Source organism: Heptranchias perlo, chromosome 22 (genome assembly GCF_035084215.1).
Source record: "Heptranchias perlo isolate sHepPer1 chromosome 22, sHepPer1.hap1, whole genome shotgun sequence".
Lineage (NCBI taxonomy): Eukaryota > Metazoa > Chordata > Chondrichthyes > Hexanchiformes > Hexanchidae > Heptranchias > Heptranchias perlo.
In genome coordinates, this window is record NC_090346.1 from 13,038,161 (window position 1) to 13,056,923 (window position 18,763).

General features: G+C 44.0%; 1 protein-coding gene across 1 annotated transcript in view; it reads right to left on the reverse strand.

Annotated features, from left to right (window-relative positions):
* tmem184a (transmembrane protein 184a) overlaps positions 1–11,459 on the reverse strand; it is a 38,618-nt gene extending 27,159 nt beyond the window's left edge. The window contains exons 1-3 of the mRNA XM_068002942.1: positions 11,103–11,459; positions 6,814–7,047; positions 1,640–1,805 (exon numbers count right to left, since the gene is read on the reverse strand). Of these exons, the coding sequence (XP_067859043.1) occupies positions 1,640–1,805; positions 6,814–7,047 (400 nt within the window). The 5' untranslated portion in view covers positions 11,103–11,459. The remainder of the gene's footprint in view (positions 1–1,639; positions 1,806–6,813; positions 7,048–11,102) is intronic.
* Positions 11,460–18,763: the final 7,304 nt, after the last annotated feature.

The window sequence follows — 18,763 nt, forward strand, 5'->3', positions numbered from 1 at the left end:
ATTTATATTTTGCCCTACAGTGTAGCTACTGTTAAGGGGCACCTAACCCACCAGTGATTTCTTTCCCTTGTTATTTCTTACCTCTGCCCAAATTGATTCGACATCTTGATCATCTGAGCCAAGATCATTTCTCACTATTATACCAATTTCATCCTTTATTAACACAACTACCCACCACCTTTTCCTTTTTTCCTATCCTTCCAAAATTTTAAATAACCCTGAATATTTAGCTCCCAACCTTGGTCACCTTGCAACCACATCTCTGTAATGACCACGAGATCGTACCCATTTGTTTCTATTTGTGCCGTCAATTCATCTATCTTATTATGAATGCTGTACGCATTCAGATAAAGAACCTTTAATTTTGTCTTTTTACCATTCTTTCCTACCCCGGCCCCATTTGCTAGCGCACTCTTATGTTTGTACACTCTGTCCCTTCCTGACACACTCTGTTTATCATTACCCCCATCACTTTCCTGTACTACTTCCTTGACTTTTCTCTTTACAATCTAAACTTCGCCCTAACTGAACCCTCCCCGCCTCTATTTAGTTTAAAGCCTTCTTTACAGCCCTAGTTATTCGGTTCGCCAGAACACTGGTCCCAGCATAGTTCGGGTGAAGCCCGTCCCAACAGAACAGCTCCCTCTTTCCCCAGTATTGGTGCCAGTGCCCCGAAACCCACTTCTCCCACACCAATCCTTGAGCCACGCATTCATCTCTCTGATCTGATTTACCCTGTGCCAATTTGCTCGTGGTTCAGGTAATAATCCAGAGATTACCAGCTTTGTGCTTCTGCTTTTTAATTTAGTCCCTAACTGCTCAAACACCCTCAGCAGAACCCAAGAGCCCATGAATTGAAATCCCAACATGGCAAGCTTCAAAACGGAATAAAGCTGGTCATTTGTGGGCTGGCACCAGAAAAAATGACCACAAAAGTCATCAGATTGCTGTAAAAACCCAACTGCTTCATCAATATCCTTCAACTGACTAGTTCACAATATGTGGTTGATTCTTAGTGCCCTCTGAAATGGCCTAGAATGCTGCTCAGTTGTCACATCAACTTAGAGTTGCCAACTCTGGTTGGACGGATTCCTGGAGATTTCATCACATGACTTCCCAACTCTAATCGCCCCGCCCCCACATTCCAGCCATTGGTCACCTGACACGTCAATCCTCACAGCCCACGCCCATTGGAAAGCGAACAGTCTCTTCATTACCCCATTGGATGATTTTGACTGACAGTCAAACAACCTTTTTTCCCCTCTATCTCCAATATTTTTATAAATAAATGAAAATGATCAAAACAAAAATGAAAATGAACACAATGTTTATTTTTTTCTCCCGGGTTTGCTTGCAGCAGGGTCCAGGAGATTAATCTTTAATTCCCGGAGACTCCAGGACAATCCTGGAGAGTTGGAAACCCTGCATCAACTAGCATTGGACAATTAAGTGGAGCAGGCCTGACAGCATCAGCCACATCCAGAGAACAGTTAGAGAGAGTGGGAGAGATGCTCCGAAAGCCTGGACAGAGATTAATGTCGATGAGGCTTTTATTGTATTATTACGATGCTTCCTTCTCAACGGGTTAACATTCAACATATCAATAAAACAAATTTCCGGTATCACAAAGGTTACTCACCTTCATAACAATCCCTCACAGAGTCGAAGTAAACATAGTACTGATCATTGCTGATGAAGAGCAGGCTGAGCCAAGAGTCAAAGGAGTAGATGGGAACGATGAAAAGGATTCGGAGAATATAGCGCTGCTCATTAGGCATGCTGTAGGATCGGAGATGCTGGTAAATCTTTTGAGGGGAATTAAAGAGATGATGGAAGTGAAAAGATCATACATTCCATATTTTAAATAAAAATGATTCTAATCTGAATGGTACGTTGATAACCTACACAATTTAGTTAACCGCACACAGTAATAAACCTTTCCGCTGCTCGTGATACAGTTATTTTTGACACAGCACAGAAACATTGGTGTTTCTCAAATCACCAATGGGCAAGGTTTATTTTCTCCCCTCATTTCTGAAGGCCACCCATCAGCATCTTGTCCGAAATAGCCTTTCTTCACTTAAGACTGCAAATATAGCAGCCTATCCGGCCATGGGGTGCGGCACCATAGCTGTGTCAGATTCAATGCTCACCCAAACACCCAGTAACAACTTGCATCACTTTAGCACAGATGAACATCCCAAGGCCAAGGAATTACTTTTGGATGAAGTCACGGTTGTTATGTAAGCAAATTCAGCAGTTACTTTCCACACAGCAAGATCCCACAAAATAGTAAATAAAAGGTGACCGGTTAATCTGTTTTTTTTTGGTGACGTTGGCTCAGGGAAGAATGTTGGCCAAGACACCAGGAGAACTCCCTGATCCGCTTCAAAATAGGATTTAAGATAATTGCCAAAAGAACCAGAGGCGAGATGAGGTGGAATTTTTTTTTTAACGCAGTGAGATGTAACAATCTGGAATGCACTGCCTGAAAGGGAGATGGAAGCAGATTCAATAGTAACTTTCAAAAGGGAATTGGATAAATACTTGAAAAAGGATTAAAACCCATGTCAACAGATTCATTGCATCAGTGCCAGCTCCTGTAAATTCTGCGTAAGCAAAATGTAAAATGCACCAAAGTGTAAAACACTGACAAAATAAAGCCAAATTTGTCCTGTACATCTACGTTTTGCCAAATTTTTGAAGCTACATGCAGCCGAATGTGTTTTTCGAACATTAATTCAATGCACCACAGCTGACATTTCTAGTCGGACTCCGATTCAGGGCACTTTGGTATGGAGCAATCACATCCTTCCTGTACCAGGCGTCACCTGCCTCCACAAACGACAGATTACGCAGTCTGAGTTGGCATGGCAAACAATGCAGCTCACGTCCCCGGCAAGCACAACCTCATGAGTCACTGATTTAATAAAAACACAGGCACAACCTTGAAGCCGCAGGAGGTCCCATCCTCATTGTCACTGTGCAAGGGGCTTTAGGTGGATATTACTAATTCATTTAAAAAGTATAATGCCTTGTTCAATTCCAAGTGATTGCAGAATAAGAACTTGGCAGCTTGCCCTTGATGGCTCAACTGGTCAAATAAGAAGCTGAGTGATCCAGACCAGGTTGGTCCGAGGTTTGATTCCCAGTCTGTGCTCAGTTAACTGATCTCAAGTGGAGCAGTGGTCAGGGAGCTGTCGTTGGCCTCAGCAGCTTGAAGCTAAGGTGAGGTGGGGGCGGCGGAAAGAGACCAGGAACACTGATCATTGTTCAACCTCCGCTGAGGTTGTGGGCTGTGTGCGTGAGCTTTGGGAAAGGGCCTGCATGCAATGCCCTCTGTAGGCGAATAGCCAGCCAACACTCACTTTTCACGCTTCCACGTGACGAGGCAGTAGAGGGCATGTGACGCAGCAAGAAATCAACACCTTCAAGAGAGGAAAGGGGGGGCCAGGGGAAATAGGAGAAACTTGGCAAAGAGGAGGTAGGGTGGGAGGGTGGAAGAAAAGAGTTACAAATGCAACGTTTTTGATTTTGGAAAGGAAAAAGAACAAGGAGGGAGAAACAACAGGGGTTCCACAGTTAAATACTAGAGAAAGTAATAATTAAAATAAAATCAATATCATAAAAGTTAGGCCTGATTAGGCTTAGCCGTGTAACAAGCCAGGCAGGTTGGGAACACAAACAGAGTGCAATTAAAGTCGGAACACTAAAGCCCAGAGCAAGAAACAGCCCGTGAAGTAGGCAACTGGGTTCCATTTGCATTTACCCGTTGGTCTGTCCCCTTTTGAATTTTGAGTGCCTAGAAGTTTGAAAATGGCTGTTCTCAGCACTGTTGCCTCATTGGTGAATAAATCCTAAATCAGAACACCGAGATCTGTTATTATCAGCAACTCGAGGTATTCTGCAAGTCAATTGGAACGTGGATTTAAGCTTCCTATATGGCCTCTAAGGCTCCATGATATACACTCTCACATGAAGATGAGAAACTTGGACAGCCCTGCACTCTTATATCAGCATTCCTCACCCCAGCACAGGCATTACCTGTACAGCATTTGGGAGTGGGGGGCAACAAAGGTAATTTGAGGATTTGGAGTGGAGGAGAAGGGGAACACAATCCGGAGATACTGTTGACATATCCTTCCCCAGTGGTTGCAACAAAGCATTCCAGCCAGCCTCAGTCTCTCTAACTACAATCAACCAATTAGCATTAATGAACACTGAATTGTGGAGGTAATTTTATGGAGTTGAGACTTGGGTAATTAGAGTAGAGTAGAGCACAAAGTCAAATGTTGGGACAAAGTATTGCCAAGCAGCAGTGCTGTACCCAAACTATGCCCACAGCCTTGGTTAAGCAAGTGATACTAGGGGCAGAATTCAAGGTTACAACATTCGAGGAAATAGTACTGCAAGCAAAAGGTGTGTTGTAAAGCTTTGCTATTCCACCCCCCACCCCCACCCATTCTTCCTTCTTACAATCTTCAGGCATTTGAAACCCAAGCATGCCATCATTTAATCACTAATTCACCCTGAAGCCTTGTTTCTCCCCTGCACTAATAGGCTTTGACCCTTCATCTCGATCTTGTCCTTTTTAAACCACACTGTAAATATAGGATGGAAGCTTGTAAACCAGATTTACAGTAAGAAGTGACATCGGTCATTCTGCTTTTACTTTTATCTAGTTTATTACTTGGCTTCTGACCAGATTGTCAGGTTATAACCAGTTTGTGGATAAGTGCTCATTGGTGCCCTGCTAATGATTAACAGCCCTGCTGCAGATGAAGAGAGAGATTCATGGACACTTTGGACCCATTCTGATTTATCGATGAGATAGCGAGATTGCTCAATATTAACGTTCAATTTTTACATAAACTTGGGAGTACTGTGCACAGCTCCGGTCTCCAAATTAAAAGAAAGGATATGGAAGCATTGGAGAAGGTGCAAAAAAGATTTACAAGGACAATACTAGAACTGAGAGGTTATACCCATTAGGAAAGTCTGAACAGGCTGGGGCTCTTTTCTCTAGAAAAGAGAAGGCTGAGTGGTGACTTAATAGGGGTCTTTGAGATTATGAAAGGGTTTGATAGGGTAGATGTAGAAAATATATTTCCACTTGTGGAGGAGACCAAAATTAGGGGCCATAAATATCAGATAGTCACTAATAAATCCAATAGGGAATTCAGGCGAAACGCCTTTACCCAGAGAGTTGTTAGAATGTGGAACTTGCTACCACATGGGAGTAGTTGAGAGGAATAACATAAATGCACTTAAGGGGAAGCTGGATAAACACGTGAAGGAGAAAGGAATAGAAGGATTTGCTGATAAGGTTTGATGAAGTAGGGAGCATAAAACTTGGAAGTGTAGTGAACAGTGAGGAAGACAGTGATAGACTTCAAGAGGATATTGACAGGCTGGTGGAATGGGCGGACACGTGGCAGATGAAATTTAACGCAGAGAAGTACGAAGTGATACATTTTGGTAGGAAGAATGAGGAGAGGCAATATAAACTAAAGGGTACAATTCTAAAGGGGGTGCAGGAACAGAGAGACCTGGGGGTATACGAGCACAAATCGTTGAAGGTGGCAGGGCAGGTTAGAGTCATAGAGTTATACAGCACGGATAGAGGCCCTTCGGCCCATCGTGTCCGCGCCGGCCATCAAGCCCTGTCTACTCTAATCCCATATTCCAGCATTTGGTCCGTAGCCTTGTATGCTATGGCATTTCAAGTGCTCATCCAAATGCTTCTTGAATGTTGTGAGGGTTCCTGCCTCCACAACCCTCTCAGGCAGTGAGTTCCAGACTCCAACCACCCTCTGGGTGAAAAAGTTCTTTCTCAAATCCCCTCTAAACCTCCCGCCTTTTACCTTGAATCTATGCCCCCTTGTTATAGAACCCTCAACGAAGGGAAAAAGCTCCTTAGTATCCATCCTATCTATGCCCCTCATAATTTTGTACACCTCAATCATGTCCCCCCTCAGCCTCCTCTGCTCCAAGGAAAACAAACCCAATCTTCCCAGTCTCTCTTCATAGGTTGAGAAAGCAATTAAAAAAGCATTTGGGATCCTGGGTTTTATAAATAGAGGGCTAGAGTACAAAAGTAAGGAAGTTATGATGAATCTTTATAAAACACAGGTTCAGCCACAACTGGAGTATTGTGTCCAGTTCTGGGCACCGCAATTTAGGAAGGATGTGAAGGCCTTAGAGTGGGTGCAGAAAAGATTTACTAAAATGTTTCCAGGGATGAGGGACTTCAGGTACGTGGATAGACTGAAGAAGCTGGGGTTGTTCTCCTTACAGCAGAAAAGATTGAGAGGAGATTTGATAGAGGTGTTCAAAATCATGAAGGGTCTAGACAGAGTAGATAGAGAGAAGCAGGTCCCATTGGCAGAAGGGTCGAGAACCAGAGAACACAGATTTAAGGTAATTGGCAAAAGAACCAAAGGTGACATGAGGAAAAACTTTTTTTTTTTTTTAAACACAGCAAGTAGTTATGATCTGCAATGCACTGCCTGAAAGGGTGGTGGAAACAGATTCAATTGTGGCTTTCAAAAGGGAATTCGATAAGTATTTGAAGGAAAAAAATTTGCAGGACTATGAGGAAAGGGCGGGGGACTGGGACTAGCTGGATTGCTCTTGCAGAGAGTCGACACAGGCTCGACGGGCAGAATGGCCTCCTTCTGTGCTATAACCATTCTAATGATTCTAGGAGGCTCGTGTGCAGCATAAACACCGGCGTGGGCCTGTTGATCCGAATGGCCTGTTTCTGTGCTGTAATTTCTATGTAATTCTATGTAAGAGCAACCTCAATCTCACCTGGTGAAAGGTCACAATCAGTGCTGCCCAAACAAATATCCCAGAGATTGCCTGCGCTGCTGGAGTCTCCAAGAAAATCCTCTGCTCCTCTATACTCGAGTTTCTGACAGACATCTCCTGGGAGATGTTCACTGTTCTGGATATGCTTGCATTTGCTACAGCCAAATCAACAAATTTTGTGAGTATTTCATCAGAAGTCACTCCTGTAAGTAACAGGCTTTCACTGGTGTTCATCTGTGTGCAAAGGAGAAAATAAAATATCAGTCCTGTAGTGAACATCTAAAACCCCCTTTCATCAGGTACATTACAACAACTTGCATTTATATAGCTCCTTTAACATAGTAAAACGTCCCCAGTTGCTTCACAGGAGCGATCACCAAATAAAATTTGACACCGAGCCACATAAGGAGATATTAGGACAGATATTAAAAGCGTGGTCAAAGAGGTAGGTTTTAAGCAGCATCTGAAAGGAGGAGACAGAGGAAGAGAGGTTATGGAAGGAATTTCAGAGCTTAGGGCCTAGGAAGCTGAAGGCATGGTCGCCAATGGTGAAGCGATGAATATCGGGATGTGCAAGAAGCCAGAATTGGAGGAGCACAGAGATCATGGGGGGTTGTATGAGGTTACAGAGATAGGGAGGGGATGAGGCCATGGAGGGATTTGAAAACAAGGATGAAATTTTTTTTGAAAAAAAGAGGGGCTGCCAGACTGGGAGCCAATGTAGGTCAGTGAGCACAGGGTGATGGATGAACAGGAGTTGGTGTGAATTAGGATACAGGCAGTAGAATTCTAGATGAGCTCAAGTTGATGGAGGTGATTACTTCCAGACAACTGGTATTCAGTGTAGAATTTTAATAGGTACTATAAAAACTTATTTTTGGAATTTACCTCACAAAGCACAAGCAAATTTTTAATTTTTATTTTCCACTTTGAAAAAAAACTCGGGGCATCCCGACCATCAATGTCCTCAAATTGCAGTGCCCAAGTTGTACCATCAGTGGGCACAGCAAGGAGATGAATAACCAGGTGTTAGTTGAGGGATAAATATTGGCCAGGACATTGGTAGAACAACCCTGCTCTTCTTCAAAATGCATAATCTTTTATTTCCATCTGAACATGCAGACAGAGAACCAGTTTAATGTCTCCTCCAAAAGACAGCACTCCCTCAGTACTGCACTGAATTGTCAGCCCGATTGATGTGCTCAAGTCCTGCAATGGAGCTTGAACCCATGACCTCTGACTCAGAGGGGAGAGTGCTATCACTGAGCCAAGTTGGCACAATAACACAGCTCAAAAGGTTCAAATGATATCTTAAGCCACAGTAAGCTTAAAGCGTTCATTGGGTCATTAGAACCCCTTGATGAATTTACCTTCAAAATGCACTCCATGTGGTTACTCCATATAATACAGACTGGTGAATTTGTGCCAGTAGGTTTCGCCTATTTTTGATTGGGATGTGCAGGGGCAGGACACTGAACGTAGCATGGCTTCCCATGATTCCAATGACTTGACCTGAAGTTCAAATCATGCACAATACGTGTTTGCTTTTCCACTTCAAGATACACATGAACTCAGAAACATTGCAAGAGAAGCAAATGGCTTATAAACATTTCATGAACCACAAGATGAAAATGCAACATTTAAATTGCTTAAATATTTTCCAAGATTTGGCCATAAACCAGGCACGTTTGTTCAGTTCAGGTATTAACATGTAAAGACAATCATGCTGGAGGACTGGTAATTGATGCAATCGCTACAAAATCTTGAGCAATAACCCAGTTACATATCAGGAAATGGAGTCAGTTAATATGGAAATATCATATCAGCTGTGTCTCAGTGGAGTCAGAAGGCTGTGGGTTCAAGTTCTTGAATGCATAATCTAGGCTGACACTTCAGTGCAATACTAAGGGAGTGTCGGAGGTGCAGTCTTTCGGATGAGGCATTAAACCGAGGCTCCGCCTGCCCCCTTAGGTGAATGTAAAAGATCCCACGGCACTATTTGAAGAAGAGCAGGGAAGTTCTCCCCGGTGTCCTGGCCAATATTTATCCCTCAACCAACATCACTAAAACAGATTATCTGGTCATTATCACATTGCTGTTTGTGGGATCTTGCTGTGTGCAAATTGGCTGCCACATTTCCTATATTACAACAGTGACTACACTTCAAAAAATATTTCATTGGCTGTAAAGCGTTTTGGGACATTCTGAGGTCGTGAAAGGCACTATGGAAGTGAAAGTCTTTTTTATCCCCCCCAGAGCCAAAGAATTGCTTTGCACCTTCAGTATGAACGGATAAGCATAGACTCCCATAACATTATTTTTTATTTTAGGGGTGAGTTTTTTTGTTTGGCGGGGGGGGGGGGGTGGGGGGGAGGAATCTCATTGCTGGAGAATGGAACAGTTTAACATTTTATGGCACTAAATGCACTCTGTGGACATAAGGCAGCATGGCTGGGTGCTGAGTAAAATTTTCTTATACTTTGCCCAAAGGATGTGCCTCAGAAGAACAGTCCTGCATGAATGTAATATTCCTACTCTCCCACCCCAACTGCCCTTATGGCTGGCGAGAGCCAGATTGGAAAACTGCAGCATTGTGCGAGATTTTGTGCTGTCAGCACAAACTGGATCTAAGCAAAACCTTTTTGACTAGTACCTCTTGCAGGAGGAGAATGAACTTTCCACTAATCTGGGCTTGGTCAGAAATGGGTTCCAGAGGCAAAAGGAGATCCAGCACCACCAATTTCTCTCCGCAATGTTTCAAAGAAAGAAGAACGAACTTGCATTTATACCACAACTTTCATAGCCTCAGGATGTCCTAAATCACTTTGGAGCCACTGAAGCACTTTTTGAGGTGTAGTCACTGTTGTAATAAAGGGAAATGCAGCAACCAATTTGCACACAGCAAGATCCCACAAACAGCAATGTGATAACAACCAGATCATCTGTTTTAGTGATGTTGGTTGAAGGATAAATATTGGCCAGGACACCGGGGAAAACTTCCCTGCTCTTCTTCGAATAGTGGCCGTGGGATCTTTTACATCCACCCGAGAGGGCAGATGGGGCCTCAGTTTAATGTCTCATCTGAAAGAATGACACCTCCGACAGTGCAGCACTCTCTCAGTACTGCACTGGAAGTGTCAGCCTCCATAACGCACTCTGGATTGGGGCTTGAACTCACGGCTTTCTGACTCAGAGGCAACAGCGCTACCAGTAAACCAAAGAAAGAAAACTTAACAAGCTTGATTGCGATTCTCCCCCTTCCCAACAGAAAAACAGGGCAATTAATTTCTCACATAAAATAATGTCACTGCTGAATGGGTCTCCAGGTCTTTCTCCTGTGCTCTAGAACTAAGAATTTATGACAGTTTAAATGCATCTAATCAGTCCTCAAGAAAGGCTACAAAATGCAACAGGGTACTCAACCAAATACAATTAGATTATTTTGAAGGTAATGTACAAGCAAGGAAACATTAGCTGGTACCACAGTGCAATTTCCTATCCAGTTGCACTGTTATAGTTGTTACAAAGAACTACCTTCCCTAGTCACTGTTAGTTCCTAAAGTAAATTAAAGAAAGTTGCACTGTAGGAAACACGGCAGCCAATTTGCACACAGCAAGATCCCACAAACAGCAATGTGTTAATGACCAGATAATCTATTTAGTGATGATTAATAGAGTTCAGCCTGTATTAGAGAGCTGTCTGTTTATAAATATGAAGTTATAGTCCAGCAATTTTATTTTAAATTCACAAGCTTTCGGAGGCTACCTCCTTCCTCAGGTGAACATCGTTCACCTGAGGAAGGAGGTAGCCTCCAAAAGCTTGTGAATTTAAAATAAAATTGCTGGACTATAACTTGGTGTTGTAAAATTGTTTACAATTGTTTATAAATACCTTACAGTACTGTTCTTAAGATTAGTTAGGCTTCACTACAGAGGCAGGAAGGTGGAAGAGAGGGAATAAAAGCATTGCAGACAAACAGGAAACGCAGAGCACTGGATTTTGCCTGTCTGTCTGTATTGCAGCCAAGAACAGCTTCACTTTACCTGAATCACCAAGCATTACATTCTTACTGTAGCGGATTAGTTCCAGTGCCCAGGGATCTGACAATTCTCAATTAAAAAGGAAAGGGAAGGTGTTCATCTATGCAATCAGCTCTGGTATTTTTCATATAAAATCAATGCTGCAATAGTGGAGTCGCTGCGCTCTTTTGTTGGGTTCGTGCATTTGAAAGGTGGGAATAAAAGTTACAACAAACAAAACAAGAAAGAAATGCTGGGAACCGACCAACCTTCCAGCCGTTTAAATCCACTCTCAGTCCAGGTTCAATCTGTGAGGAAGGAAGGTGCTGGTGTCAATTCCTGTCAGGTTTAAACTGGGAGGCCCATAACATCCCGGGGATGATAATAAAGGCGGCGGCTTCGGCTTCCTAGTCCCGGTTTATAGCTGTACGGTCGCTCAGGTGACAGGTGAGCACCGAGTCCCCAGGTAAACTCACTCAAGATACTTCAGGTAAATTTTATTTAAGTTATTTTACAAATAAAACATTTTTATTTTAAAGAAAATTTTTCACATGGATAAGTAATTTCGAGTTTCCTTTCTCCCACTTTCGTTAATGAAAGTGCGATCTCAGGTGCGCCATGCTGGCGAGTCCGACTCACCTGAACCATTGCCAAACATCCAAATAGGGCACTATGCGCATGCGCTCCCGCTGATCCAGGTGGGACGCTAGGAAGGATTAGGTCATCAATGCGCATGCTCTGCTGACATCAGCTCTTCTGCACCCACCCCTTTTGGTTACAGGCAGCAGGTGCCTTTTTTTTCAGTGCATCTGTGGGGGTATCATAGAATCATAGTATAGTACAGCACAAGAGGAGGCCATTCAGCCCATCGTGCCTGTGCCGGCCCTTTGAAAGAGCTATCCAATTAGTCCCACTCCCCTGCTCTTTCCCCATAGCCCTGCAAACTTTTTCCCTTCAAGTGTTTATCCAATTACCTTTTGAAAGTTGTAAACAATTTTACAACACCAAGTTTTAGTCCAGCAATTTTATTTTAAATTCACAAGCTTTCGGAGGCTTCCTCCTTCCTCAGGTAAATGTTCAGGAGCTCCTCGAAGCCTACGCATTTATACATATAGAACAATACATGGTGTTTACAGAATGCCCCTGCAACTGCCCGTTGCCAAGGCAATCACCGTGTTCAGACAGAGAGGTGTCACCTGCAGAACCCCCGAATACACATTCAACAAAAAAACAAACAGGAAAAAAAACAGAGAGAGGCAGAAACATCCGGAAGGCAGAGAAAGCCAGCAAATGACCCATTATATTAAAAACAGATAACATTTGTTCGCTGGTGGGGTAACGTGTAGCGTGACATGAAAGTTACTATTGAGTCTGCTTCCACAGCCCTTTCAGGCAGTGCATTCCAGATCATAACAACTTGCTGCTTAAAAAAATGTTTCCTCATGTCACCTCTGGTTCTTTTGCCAATCACCTTAAATCTGTGTTCTCTGGTTACCAACCCGTCTGCCACAGGAAACAGTTTCTCCTTATTTACTCTGTCAAAACCGTTCATGATTTTGAACATCTCTATCAAATCTCCCCTTAACCTTCTCTGCTCTCAGGAGAACAACCCCAGCGTCTCCAATCTCTTCACATAATTGAGGTCCCATTGAGTTGCCCCAATATCACTGGATGGAAACAAAACATATTAAAGCAAGTGCCGTTGTTGGCACAAGTACAATAAACAAACAATAATGTAATCAATAATGAAATGATAATGTTATTGTGAGCACCCAGTATGCAACCTATACCTTGTGGTACCCACCGGTCACGGAACGCCTGAAGCGTACCAGTGGACGCTGCGTGCTCCTCCCTCCAGGACCACCTGGGTACGGACAATGCCGTGGAAGAGAGGCAGGGGGCCAGAGTGACTCCCCCCATGGGCCCCGCCCATCCCAGGCAGCAGGAACAACCTTGACTCAAATAGGTGTTTCAAGATTCTTGTTCTTCAGTTGAGCAGGTTTATTATTCACAACTCTCCATCATTACTCGGATGAAGATAACCCAGCAAACAGCGGCCACCAAAGATTCAGAACCAGTTTGATTCACCTCCTTGACTATTTTGAGAAAATGGCATTCCGAGTGGATAATGGAAAACCCTAAGGGCATGTGGTACCTTGACATCCAAAAGGCATTGGACAAAAGTTAAGAAAGAACTTGTATTTATATAGCGCCTTTTATGACCTCAGGACGTCCCAAAGCGCTTTACAACCAATGAAGTACTTTCTGAAGCATAGTCACTGTTGTAATGTAGGAAATGTGGCAGCCAATTTGTGCACAGCAAGATCCCACAACAGCAATGTGATAATGATCAGGTAATGTGTTTTAGTGATGTTGGGGGAGGGATAAATATTGGCCAGGACATCAGGGAGAACTCTGATCTTCTTTGAAATAGTGGCCATGGGATCTTTTACTTCCACCTGAGAGGGCAGATGGGGTCTCGGTTAAATGTCTCATCCAAAAGACGGGACCTCCCTCAGTGCTGCACTGGAATGCCGGCCTAGATTATGTGCTCAAGCCTCTGGAGTGGGACTCCTGGGAATCCCATGCGAGTACTGGCATACTCCGAGGGACCCCGTACAAATGTTGACACACTTCTGACCCCGTGCAAATAATGAAACACTCCTGGGGACCCCGTGCAAATGTTGACACACTCGTGAGGGACCCCTGTCCTACTGTCAAAAGTCACTGCCACCTACCCAAAAGAAAATAGCGCCATCTTTGCAGAAAACATTTTGATTAGCATTCCACAATAGGAGTCACGCACTAGTAACTTAACAGATACAGAAAAAAAAAATCAAAATTCTAAATACGTTGTGCTTGGACATACAAACATACGAATTAAGAGCAGGAGTAGGCTATTCGGCCCCTCATAGTAGGAATAGGCCATTCGGCCCCAGCATAGTATGTCCTGGTAGACATCAGATGAGCTTGCAGATTTCCTTGGGGATCGGCTAGATATCTGAGAACTGCATCCTAGAACGTATGATTCAGGATACAAGATAGATTCATTATTAAATTTGCCTTTTAAAAAATTGTCAATTTTTCTTTGGTAGCATATTTCCTTTATTAGCCGAGGCATAGAATATAGAACTGTATAAAACAATGGTTAGGCCACAGCTTGAGTCTGCATACAGTTCGAGTCTGCATACAGTTCGAGTCTGCATACAGTTCTGGTCACATTACAGGAACGATGTGATTGCACTAGAGAGGGTACAGAGGAGATTTACGAGGATGTTGCCAGGGCTGGAGAATTTTAGCTATGAGAAAAGATTGGATAGGCTGGGGTTGTTTTTCTTTGGAACAAAAGAGGCTGAGGGGAGATTTAATTGAGGTATATAAAATTATGACAGGACTAGATAGAATGGATAGGGGGGACCTATTTCCCTTAGCAGAGGGGTCAGTGACCAGGGGGCAAGGATTTAAAGTAATTGGTAGAAGGATTAGAGGGGAGCTGAGGAGAAATTTTTTTACCCAGAGGGTGGTGGGGGTCTGGAACTCACTGCCTGGAAGGGTGGTAAAGGCAGAAACCCACAACTCATTTAAAAAGTACTTGGATATGCACTTGAAATGTTGTAACCTACAAGGCTACGGACCAAGTGCTGGAAAGTGGGATTAAGCTGGATAGCTCTTTTTCAGCCAGCAGAGACACAATGGGCCAAATGGCTCCCTTCTGTGCCGTAACTTTCTATGATTCTATATGTTGTCACACACATTGGTTCGAGCCTTTCCAAATCTATTTCACCCACGACCCTTTCAGACAGAAAGAACTTTTATCCCATTAGCCTGGAATGGATTCAAACTTAGGTCCCCGTGGTGTAAGAATAGTGTACTAACCAACCATGCCACCTAATCCACTTGAAATATGCTTTTTTAATTGACTGCTGTGGTAATTAATTAAATGACGTGATGTCAGAGAGATGATCAGTGATGGGGATCCTGTTAGGTTTTAATTACTGTACATCAACTTGGTGATGAATAAATGAGATGTTTGATGAACAATCTCTTTGTCAACTGTTGTTTATATAGTGGTAATAAAATCCAAGGGCTTTGATGGAAATATTTAACTTTAATTAATCAACTGCAAACAGAGCAGGTTGTTCCAAATTAGACACAATGTATGAGCATTCCCTTGTGTTCCTATTATCCTAAACAGAGATGTCAGGCTTATTAGCATGAGCAAGCTGCTTAATTCCAGAAATTAGTTGTCATTGAGTTTATTGGTCAGGGTGAACTGGGTGATGCAGTGAGTTAGACTCTGGGCTTTTACCTTTCTTTTATTCATTCTCAGGATGTGGGCATCACTGGCATTTATTACCCATCCCTCGTTACCCATGAGAAGGTGCTGGTGAGCCTTCTTCTTGAACCGCTAGTAGCAGTATTGATACGACTGAGTGTTTTGCTAGACCACTTGAGAGGACGGTTGAGAGTCAACCAGGTTGGTGTGGGACTGGAGTCACATGTAGGCCAGGCCAGGCTAGGTAAGAACGGCAGGTTTCCTTCTCTAAAGGACATGAACCAGTTGGGATTTTATAACAATCTGATACCAGCTTTTTATATCCAGAATTTTTAAAAACTGAAGTCAAATTCTCAAATAAAAACAGAAAATGCTGGAAATGCTCAGCAAGTGGAGAAACAGAGTTATTGTTTCAGGTCGATGACCTTTCGTCAGAACTGGAAGAAGTTGAAGATTAAACAGTTTTTAAGCAAGTACAGAGCCAGGGAAAGAGGGGGAGGGAGGGAAGGAAAGGATAAAAGGGAAGGTCTCTGATAGGGTGGAGGGCAGGAGTGATTAAATGACAAAAGGGATGATGATACAAGGCAAGGAGGGTGGGAATGGGACAAGTAAAGAAACAAAAGATGGGTCTAGAGGAGCTGTAAATGGCAACATCAGAACCATTACCAGCACCTGCAGCCCCACGAAAAAAAATGGGAGCAGTGGTTCTGATCTGAAGTTATTGAAATCAATGTTAAATCCAGAAGGTTGTAAAGTGTCTAATCGAAAGATGAGGTGCTGTTCCTCGAGCTTCCGTTGAGCTTCACTGGAACAATGTAAGAGGCCGAGGAGAGAGGCCAGAGTGGCATGGGATGGGGAATTAAAATGGCAAGCGAATGGCAGGTCAGGGTCACGCTTGCAGACCGAATGGAGGTGTTCAGCAAAGCGATCACCCAATCTACGTTTGGTCTCCCCATTGTGTGCAGCGAAAATGGTATATTAAATTGAAAGAAGTACAAGTGAATGGCTGTTTCACCTGGAAGGAGTGTTTGGGGCCCTGGACAGTGGAAAGGGAGGAGGTGAAAGGGCAAGTGTTGCATCTCCTGCGCTCGCATGGGAAGGTGAGCAGGTGTTGGAAGATTGGACTATGGTGTCGCGGAGGGAGCAGTCCCTGCGGAATGCTGAAAGGGGAGGGGAGATGTGTTTGGTGGCGGTATCGCGCTGGAGGTGGCGAAAATGGCGGAGGATGTGGAGGCTAGTGGGTGGAAGGTGAGGACAAGGGGGACCGTATCATGGTTCTGGGAGGGAGGGAAGGAAAGGGGTGAGGGCAGAAGTGCAGGAAATGGGACGGATACTGTCAAGGGCCCTGTCAACGACAGTGGAGGGAAATCCTCGGTTGAGGAAAAAGGAAGACATACGGAAGCACTGGTGTGGAAGGTGGCATCGTCAGAACAGACGTGATGGAGAAGGAGAAACTGGGAAAAGGGAATAGAATCCTTACGGAAGCGGGGTGGGAGGAAATGTAATCAAGGTAGCTGTGGGAGTCGGTGGGCTTATAATAGATATTGGTTGACAGCCTATCCCCGGAAATGGAGATAGAGAAGTCAAGGAAGGGAAGAGTCGGAGATGGACCACGTGAAGGCGAGGGAAGGGTGGAAATTGGAAGCAAAGTTGATGAAATTTTCCAGTTCAGGGCGAGAGCAGGAAGCAGCACCGATGCAGTCATCAATGTACTGGAAAGAGGTGAGGGAGGGCACCTGAGTAGGACTGGAACAAGGAATCTTCCACAAAAAGGCAAGCACAACCGGGACCTATACGGGTTTCCATAGCAATACCTTTTATTTGGAGGAAGTGAGCAAAGTCAAAGGAGAAGTTGTTCAACATAAGAACAAGCTCAGCCAGGCGGAGGAGGGTGGTGGTAGTTGGAGACTGTTTGGGCCTACGTTCAAGGAAGAAGCAGAGGGCCTGTGGACCGTCCTGGTAGGGGATGGAGATGTAGAAGGACTGCACATCTGTGGTGAAAAGGAGACGGTTAGGGCCGGGAAACTGGAAACTGTTAAAGTGGTGGAGGGTGTCGGAATAGTCGCCGATGTAGGTCGGAAAAGACTGGATAAGGGGAGAAAAAGAGTTGAAATAGGAAGAAATAAGTTCTGTGGGGCAAGAACAGGTTGAAATGATGGGTCTCCCAGAGCAATCGTGTTTGTCGATCTCGGGAAGGAGGTAGGAGCGGGCTGTGCGGGGTTGGGGACTATGATCTCCAGAGGCAATGAGGTCAGTGATGGTCTGAGAAACTATGGCTTGATGTTCAGCAGTGGGGTCACGGTCCAGGGAGAGGAAGGAGGAGGTGTCGGAGAGTTGGCGTTCAGCCTCCGCAAGGTAGTGGCAAATTCTCAAACTGCCATGGTGGGATTTGAACTCACGTACTCTGGATTACTAGTCCAATAACATAAACCACTACGCTACCATATCCCTAAACTTGAATCAAGCTCAGGCTAAGGGGCTAAAAGCGTCCACTGTCTGAAAACTATAAGAGTCTTATGCATAGTGCGTTAGAGCAGCGTCAAGCAGTTCCTATTGGGCAAGGATCCACTGCACAAAACTGGTACTAAGTGGCACTAATTTGGCAATCTTGCTCAGAGAATATAAGGATGCCTGGTGCAGGAAGCAGGGAACATCTGTACTAGTGCAAACAGACCGAGAAGGCCCCACGTTGTATCCTTGGGCTGCACTGAGTTAGCTGGGAAGGTGGTAGTGGCACTATAACCGGTCTCAGAAAACTGCTCCAGATCACCTTCCTGCAGCTTCAGTTAGAAAATGTACTTGTGAGAATGCTGGATTTGGGGGGGGGGGGGGGGCGCGAAGTTCAGCTATGATGCCCCACATTGTCAAATAGCCTAACGCTCACCATCAAGGCTTGCACATGGAGAATCAATACTTGAGTGAACTATCAGATGGCACCCGAAGGCATCGAGTCCAGCAAGGAGTCAGTGTCTTCGGGAGAGAAAGAAAATTGGCAAGAAACTAAGCCACAAAGGAACGGCTGATTGATTTTTTAACAGTTCAACATCTATCACAAGAACAATCACCATGTACAGCATGAATTTTGATAACTTCCATTACAGAACTGCATTGCTTTGAAAATGTTCTGCAGCATTTTAATATATCTTAAGTAGACAGAGTAATGTAATTCTCTGTTTCTGACTCTCCAAAAATGTACTGCGTAAAAAAAAGTTTTACTGTCTCCCATAACCACATAAAAGCTCCCTGGTGGCAGATTTCATGGCATGAATGGCAAGTTTTTTTTTTAAGTCCTGAAAATCCCCTAATGTAAGTAGAAAAAAAGACTCTTGGTTTGCTAAGACAATCAAAGAGTTAATACTATATATTGTATTGTATAATGACTAAGTGTTTATATAAGATTTCTGTTCTTTAAAAATTCAGTGGTGGCTTAGTCATGATGAGAAAGGTTCCTGGGAGAACCCACGACCTCTCGATGCAGTGGAGAGACTGCTGCAGCTGAGCCAGGCTAAACGTGAGCTCCACACTGGGAAGTCTTGCAGCCTTTTTCCTAGAATCACAGTCCAAAGTCAGGAAGCAACTAAGCATCTACAGAAGACCTCGAAGAGGACTAATGATGACGCACTCCATACAGAATAAAACCAGCTCGGACGTTAG